The following is an 8,255-nucleotide window of genomic DNA, read 5'->3' as shown; positions in this document are numbered from 1 at the left end:
GAAAACAAGGTTAAATTGTGATACTTTAATAACTTTCTCAGCAAATTACAATGGCATATTGAACAGATTGAAATTTATGGTTTTCAGTCATATAAATTTGGGCAGGAGCATGTATTTTTACCACTTTGAATCATAATGTGTGGATGACCAAGGAAGTATAAACTGGAGGAAAATTGCAGATAGATTTGTTTAACCAATGAATACAACATTGTCAAAAATCTTACCTGACAAAGATGGTCAGTCTCTGAACCAGAATGGAACAGAGAAGAACCATAGGAGAACCTACCACTAGGTTGTTTTGCACTCTAGTTTGCTTTGCATGTCTTTCCATAACATCATCCTGAAAAGCTCAAAATTCAAGGATTTTACGTGACTCCCATTAACTTTTCAAGTTGCACAAAGTAAACAGTGGCATTGAAAAGTAAACAGTACACGGATCAGAAGGCTCATGACAAAAGGGATTCACCCACAGTTAAACCCTTTTCGCAGTTCATGCTTAAATTCTTCTCAGAAAATAGTATCTTTATGGCACTGTTTTCTCCTCCTCTGCAGTCTCACTGTTACCACATCTGACTTCACCTTTGGGCACTTTTTTCCCCTCCTTCAGGTCTCTAGTGAGATCTAAATTCTTTTAGCTGCACTTCTATCTGGAGCTATTCCTCCATGCCCTGGCACTGGATCAAAGAGGAACAATATAGGAGCAAAGTAAACCAATATGAACTGTCAGCTTTCCTAGTGAAAAACAGAAATCTCTTCCCACACATAAATACTTTATTTAACTGTTTGAGACAGGATTTGGGATGTTATGGGGAAGTGACTATGGCTTTGATAAGCTCCCTGAGGTAGAGATGTGTGTCTGGGTGCAGGGAAGGGCTGGACATGTGATACCTTTACAGATGTACCCCCGACCCTTTAGAAACTATGGAAATCTTTTCAAGTTACGAGTATCTTTTGACTTGCTCTGTTCAATGCTGATGCTAGTACAGCTCAAACAAATCTAATATCAAAAGCAATGCTACCTTCCTGATGAGATCTGCTGTCCTCTGGGCTGGAGAGATTTCAGATGGAAAGAAAGTCTCAGACTCTGTTAGTTATGTGACTCAGGTTTTAGGTTGCTGATCAATATTTTGTGGCCTTCAGAACAAGACCATAGTAAGACTTCCTAACTTGACTGTCCAAACTTTCCATGAAGATGTCTGCAGAGAAAAGTCCCATCAGAGTTCCAGACCCGAGCGGACGGAGGAAGAAATGCAGCCGACCCAATATGAGTGATAAAGCATACTTCAACTTTATTGCCCGAGATAGCATGCATTTATACCAAATACCATAATTATGCATACTTGTCTCTATCTAATAGGCTAAGCACATTTGCTTACTCCACCTACTTGGGTTTAGCTAGCTATGCGCATCCCACATTCTTCTGACTCTTATCTCTTCAAAAATATCCTAACCCTGCCTTAGTTAGTACTTTTCCGTTCCCCCCTTTCCCACGGCCTAATAGACAAGCTAACTAAGGCCTACTTATGTCAACTAAAATGGGCTCTGCTCGTACAGTTGCTTGGTGGACTCATGTCTGTGCTCCTTGAGCCAATTCCCGACAGATGTCTTTTTTGTTGGAATAGGAAGTATTTGATTGGGAAAACACTGAATTTCTAGATTTGTTCCAATTCTATCGGATTTATCAAAAGGTCCTGTAGGTTGCTGGATTTATGAAAAAGGGCATCTTTACTGTAATTTATCAGTGGAAATAACTGATGAGTGCTCTTCTTGTCAAGGGCTTTAGACAATATCCGCTGCTATCAGTGGAAGTCACCAAGGCAGTGACTGTATTTTCTCCAGAAGAAAGAAGATAATTTTATAATAAGAGAAATACATAAATAAATACAAAAACTTCTTTTAACAAAATCAATCTTCTTTCTTCTCTGATTTACTCAGTATTACTGCTATTGTTTAAGTTTTCTGACCCCAGCAAAGCCATCTCTTCTCTGAAAATTCACAATCTGTTATAGAGGCCATTTTTAGTTAATATTATTGATAATGTGAAGTTCAGCTACACACAAGTGCGGTAAATAATTGATCTTGGACAAAATATCAAAACACTTCTGAAGTTTGAAGGAGTTATATTCTTGGCATTCTAGATCAATGTTACAAAATAGTCCTTGTTTCATAACAAGGGTCTAATCTTAATACCCTGTTAATCCTAAATCTCAGTTTGCCCAAACAACAGAGCTTTTGTTTCTATAACTGCAACACAGCTTGCTCCTATACTTAATTTAGTATGATTTTAATTGATTAAATAACCAGGGATGTTAAAATTGAGATAAGCTTTTTGTAAAAGATGGGATCAGTTTTTATTGACAAGTGTCTTTACACTGAAGAGGGTGATGGAAAACAAATCTGTAGTCCAGCAAGGGGTAGATGGTGCTGTCTGGGGTAACATTTACCACTTACAGCCCTTCTGACTGTCCATAAAAAAATAACATTGTTTCTAGATAATTTTAAAAATTCAATTAAAAATTGTTCACAGGGCACAAAGAATTCAAGACAACTGAAACAGATACCAGAAATCTGCTTATTTGGGTATTAATTAGAGAAGAATGACATTTCTTCCATACATCTACAAAAATTAACATTAATTATTATTCTAAGAACTGGCAATAAACATCCAGATAAAACTCACATGAAATCTTCGGTGATATAAGTATACTTACATGGCTATTGCCAAGGTTTATCCTATCGCAGCGAGTGTAGGCCAAGAGTGCATAGGGATGCTTTGCATTTTTAATTATTCATTAAGTTGATGTCCCGAGATTCAGACCTGGTTGCCATACAAAAATGCACTGCCATGCTTAAAACTTGGTCCTGTCATTCCTATTTTGATATTCTTAGCAACTAAAAAAATCAGCAAATCCACTGAAGTTATAATAATATCTACACAGGGGTTTGGTTTAATGTGTTTTCACAGCAACCTTCATTTCAACTGCCTGCTATGTGTCATATAAAGTAATCAAGGTCAGGATCAAACATAATTTTATGAATCAATGGAGGAAAAAAAGAGAAATGCTATATTTTTGTAAATTTTCAAAGCTTGTTGATTCCAATAAAGACCATTATAATAAACCCAGTGCAACTCCATGTCCCTTTCCCACACATTCCACAGCACCTGTTTTATTGCTTCCTTAATGGCTTTTCTGAATTTAAAAAAAAACAAACCACAATATGCTTCTATCTTTACATTTTAGTGTACACTTCATTTCACTTGCACTTAGTTGAACGATGTGGAGACACACACAAATACTAAATTGGATTCAGAACAGTGATTTGTTTTGCTCATAGCACTTACTAAACTTTATTTCTCAAGTATCATTTCCTATACAAACTATACTTTTTGCCCATCATTGAGACTGTACAACATGACCTTGATTTCCAGAAAATAACAAGAGTTCCACAAGTGCATAACTCCAAAAAAAGTGATGCTAATACAGGGACATTTATAAACAAACAAAAAAATATATATTATGTAAAACAATAAACTGTGGCACTAAAAATGAAGCATTGTTTTCTCTATAAAGAGAGATTCCGAACACATTTCCAGAGTTCATCTATGCAGATGAAAAGTCAAATGACTGATAAGCCTGTTTACATTGCACTCTTCACCCACAATGTCATTATCACAGTTACATAGCCACCTACTATCTGAAAAAAGGGTCAGTTAAGATAAAGCCCCAGCTAACAGCCAAGCACAACACAAATGTCAGTCCAGAATCCTAACTCCATCCATGCAGACCTGAATCACTCTCCAAAAAGGAAAACCCAGTTTCTCTTTTTATGGTTTTGTTCTTGTGAGCTATGGTTGAGAGAACTAAACCCAGGGGAATTACTTCCATGAACAAACATAATTTTTATAAATACAGTGGCAAAATCAGTTTGTGTGCCCAAACTGCAGTGAGTGCTGGATACTACCTGCTGATCCTTGTAGATTTTTTGCTTTGAAATACCCTTCTGGATTCAGCAGTCCTCAGCTGAAACTTCATTCAAACTTTAGACTATTTTGCATATCTGGAGAGTAAAATATCACTTTTACACGGAAACACCTATTGACATTGTTTTGGTTTGAGCTTTGTACGTTCTCAACTACCATCTAGTTTGTGCAATTTTTAATATAAGCTGCAAGAAGTCCCTTTTTGTTTCCTGGGCAAGCCGGCTTCACAGAAATACTGCACCTTTATGAAGGCAGCCCAGCGAGCCTGGGACTGTTACTAGCAGGCCGAATTGCAGCACTGTCCCCATGTCAGCAATACTTACAATCCTGCAGGTGGAACAAATTTACCACAGAATTGTGCACTCCCCCTCCCAAACAAAAGAAGACTGGTGGGAGGGAAATTTAAAAAAAAAAAAAGGGGGGGGGGGGCGCGGTTCACTATCACAAAAGATTGGGAAGTGGTAGCATTTCAAGGTATTTTTAACCATTTTAAAGCGTTAAAAGCAGTAAAGATACCTGAAATCAGAATCTTTCCAAGTGAATACACGTTTCGCTCTGGTTTCACCCCCAGGAGCATTATCAAACAAAATCCTAGAAGCTTATTTTCAGCAGGAGGAAAGCACAGAAATACCGAGGCAGGGTTAGTTTAGGTAGAGAAGCTGGGAGGATTTAAACAGTGGGAGGAGAGGTAGCTCTGCGTCTGATCTGGTTTTCCTGAGGGAGAGGCTGCGATGGGTTTGCTTTCACTCCGCAGGGTGAGCGGGCAGGGCCAGCTCCATCTCCCAAAGCCAGCGGGAGGAGAAGCTCTTGCCTCCCGTGCCACTGGGACAGAGGCTTTGTCTGGCTCGTTTTTGCAGACATTAGTCACTCTTCAGTGGGAGGAAAAGAGAAAGCCAAAAATGTAGTCAAAAGGAGTAGAGGCAAGCAAGGACGAAAATGAGCCAAGCCTTCCTCACCCCTCACACCATGCATTCATTGCAGGCACCAGAGCTTCACTGCTAAACCCCTTTCCTCTCCTCCTATGAAGTTATCAGTCACCTTCTTCACTGCAGATTTCTTGTCCTGCTGGTGTTTGCTGGCATTTGACCATTCTCCACAGCTTTGCTAGTCACGCTCCTAAAAGATACTGCATCCTGGAGTTCCTTTGTGGTTCTTGGTTCTTTTCTGAAAACCTCCCTCCTCCAGTTTGCTGGGTAAGGGGGGCATTCAGCATGTCTTTGTGCCGTGAGGCAGAGAAAGGTGTAAAAGTCCAGTTTGCAGGTTTTAAGGAAGTGGGAAGAAGCAGGGATGAAGCTCTGGAAGTTCAGGACCTCCTAAAGTGCAGGGCTTGCTTTTCCTAAAGCTCCAAATGCAAGCCCAGAACTGCTGGGGAAAACAAAATCCAGTTGATTTACACTGCTCTCTGTTCTGCACACACCCAGGGCTACACAGCAAGTCTTGGGGCTCTCTGTTAACTTTCAGTTTGTATAGAGCTGGCTTCAAAAACATAGGTGGGGGCACACTTCAGAGACAGATCCTCTGAAGAAGATAAAAGTGTCTGAAGGCTGATTTTTAAGAACCCCTTCTATAAAACAGAAGGTCTGTTCCTCTCACCCTGAAGTTAACAGCGAAAGCCCAAAAGAAACTTCTGAAGGGCAATGTGCCCTTCCCTCCTCTAGCCACCCCTAGTCAGGTCTGATCCTGCAGCTTTTGCCATCCTCTTGTACGACAGGGACTCAGTTTAAGGTTTCTCAGCCCTGCAATGGCATAACTGGCAAAGCCTGACTAAAGCAGACAGGCACATCCTGAAGGAGGGAGCAGCACTTGGAGCTGTAGCTCCACCTTTAGATGGAGATCAGCATCGGGAACACCACAGCGGGAAAAGCACCCATGGCAGCCGGACAGCTTGAGTCTGCACACAGCAAAGGCAGGACAGCTTTGCAGTGGTGGGGTGCACACTGCTGGGCAGTCCCTCAAGCAGCCCTCGATGGCAGCTGCTGGCATGGCTGTCTTGGACCAAACCTGGCCCTTGTGCACTCTCGCAGTTTTCCAGTAACATAATTTTCCAGTCTCAGAAGAACACTCACCCAGTGTAATGCTGACAGACACTTATCTTGCTCTCCCAGACCCTCTCTGCTTTCCTGGGCCCTATTTCAGTGCCTCAGGATGTTTACATCACCCAGAAAATCTGTCAGCCTTGACACGTCTGTCCTCCCACTGCCCCAGAGGGTGATGTCTGTCCATGCTGCCACCACTCTCCGCAGAAGCAGTCCAGAGGCTCCAGGGAGGCTGTGGGGACCCACTGCCCTGCAGAATACACAGCCAGGCCAGGACACACCTTCCCAGCTCTGAGGGGCCATGGAGATGCCTGTGTCATTGATGCACCTGACACAGGCTCCAGAGGAGGAACAGAGTCTGGAGAGGTAAGCTCAAGTGGAAGTGGGGAATATGAAGGGAGGCTTTTCCCAATGGGGTACACCCAGGTTTAGGGAAAGAAATTAGTTGGAATTGATAAGGGACAGGACCAGAGGGATCTCAGCAAGGGTTGGAGATGCCCAGCCGGTGGGCAGGGATGCGGGCAGCCAGCAGGCAGGCCAGCACAATGCCGATGAGCTGCAGCAGTGCCAGCCCCAGGGCAGCCGTGGCAATATAAAACATGTTGCTACTGACAAAGGCTGACACCTTGCTGAAGCAACCGTCATGGTGCAGCCAGTGTGCATTGGGTGGGCTGTGCTGGCAACCCCGGCGGGCCCGGCAGCAGCTGAGGGGCACCGAGCCATTGTGCTCCAGCCCCCAGGGCAAGGTGAGCCAGTCGCGATAGCTCTCCACACCGCAGCAGGACAAGGCATGCTGCAAAGCGTCCAAGGCATCCGCCATCCCTTCGTCCTCCCCATAGGCAAGCAGAGCCTGGTGTAGCCCTTTCTGGAAACCCTGCGCAACGTTCTGGCGGTAGAGCAGCGCTGAGAGTCCTGCCATCACCCCAGCCACCAGCACGGCGGTCAGGAAGGCACTGTAGGTGCGCAGGAGGCCCCGGTGCTCTGTGGCAGCACTGAAGCAGCCCAGGAAGCCCCAGATGATGACTGTGACACCGGTGGCCACGAGGATGGCAGGAGCGCTGGGGTAGTCGTTGGCTGACAGTGCCAGGTAGCTCCCCAGAGACACCTTGGCCCAGATGCCAATGATGAGCATGGTCAGCCCTGCTGCCCAGAAGATGAAGCTGAAGGCCATGAGGAACAGCTTGAGCATGGTCATGGTGCCTTCAGACCCTAGTTCCGGGGGCCTGTGTCTCCGCCGGGCAGGCTGTGGCGGTCGCGGTGAGGTGGGTCCCGCGGCCGTCAGTGGCGCCGCTCCCCGGGAGTGCTGGTCTGCTGCTCGGCGGGGAGGAGAGGGCGCCTTGGCGGTGCTCGGGGTGCTGGCTGGTTCCGTCGCTCCTGCCGGGCAGCCCTGGGTGCGAAGCCCGACGGCCGCTTCCCCCGCAACCGCTGCGAGTCCCGCCGCTGTTCCGCCCCGTCCCCTTTTTGAGCGCCCGACGGGGGCCGCGGCGGCGGCGCTTGTCCCCGCTGCAGGGCCCAGCGGGGCGGGACGGGCCGAAGGTCCCTCCCTTGTCCCCGTGCCGTCCTCTTTTAAACGAGCGGCCGCCTCAGGTTAACGCACGTCCAGCGAACAGCGAAACCGGGGGGAGAAGCACGTACATACGCTCCTTAGCGAGCACACACATCGGCTCCTTAGCGCTCCACTCCGAGGCTCGGGGTGCAGTAAATGCTCGAGTGTACGTGGACCGGCAGGTCCCGCCGTCCGCAGCGCTGTGGGCGATCAGCTGAAAAGGTGCTGAAAGCTCGAAATTAGCATTTGCTGGAATACGCTGCAGCTCGGACTTACCATGGGCAAGAGACTAAATTTTTCCGTGTAAGCGACAGGAATAGCACCTAAAAATCCCACAAATAATCCACAGAAAGCATAAAAATCTATTAAATGACAGGGTTTTGGGTTTTTTGGTTGGTGGTTGTTGTTGCTGTTTTTTTGTTCATTTGCTTGCTTTGTGGATTTGGGTTTGCTTTTAATATTTCTTATACTGCATCAAGCTGTGCTATTAGGGCACTTTGTAGAAACAAGCATAAATCCGTACCTGAATATTAATTAACTACATGGTCATTCAGTCAGTAAATCTCGATTTTCCCATCTGGAAACTATTTTCCGGGTGCTCTGACTCTGTTAAATATTTGCTCGATTTAGCCCATGATAACACTGGGACATAGGGAAGGCATTAAATAGCTGTGCAAGCATGTGCACAAAT

The 8,255-nt window shown here is 45.2% G+C and overlaps 1 protein-coding gene across 1 annotated transcript; it reads right to left on the bottom strand.

Annotated features, from left to right (window-relative positions):
• Positions 1-1,265: 1,265 nt before the first annotated feature.
• On the bottom strand, positions 1,266-7,599 carry LOC102090311 (tetraspanin-7-like). Its single transcript, XM_013369700.3, has one exon. The coding sequence runs from the start codon at positions 7,211-7,213 to the stop codon at positions 6,497-6,499; it is 717 nt and encodes a 238-aa protein (XP_013225154.2). The 5' UTR covers positions 7,214-7,599; the 3' UTR covers positions 1,266-6,496.
• Positions 7,600-8,255: the final 656 nt, after the last annotated feature.

This window comes from Columba livia, chromosome 1 (genome assembly GCF_036013475.1).
Source record: "Columba livia isolate bColLiv1 breed racing homer chromosome 1, bColLiv1.pat.W.v2, whole genome shotgun sequence".
Lineage (NCBI taxonomy): Eukaryota > Metazoa > Chordata > Aves > Columbiformes > Columbidae > Columba > Columba livia.
The sequence above is the reverse complement of the archived record's forward strand: the minus strand, read 5'-3'. Positions and strand labels throughout refer to the sequence as shown.

What these genes read in the sequence shown, in the direction of transcription:
- LOC102090311 (XM_013369700.3), bottom strand. Translation starts at nt 7,213, where the DNA reads ATGACCATGCTCAAGCTGTTCCTCATGGCCTTCAGCTTCATCTTCTGG.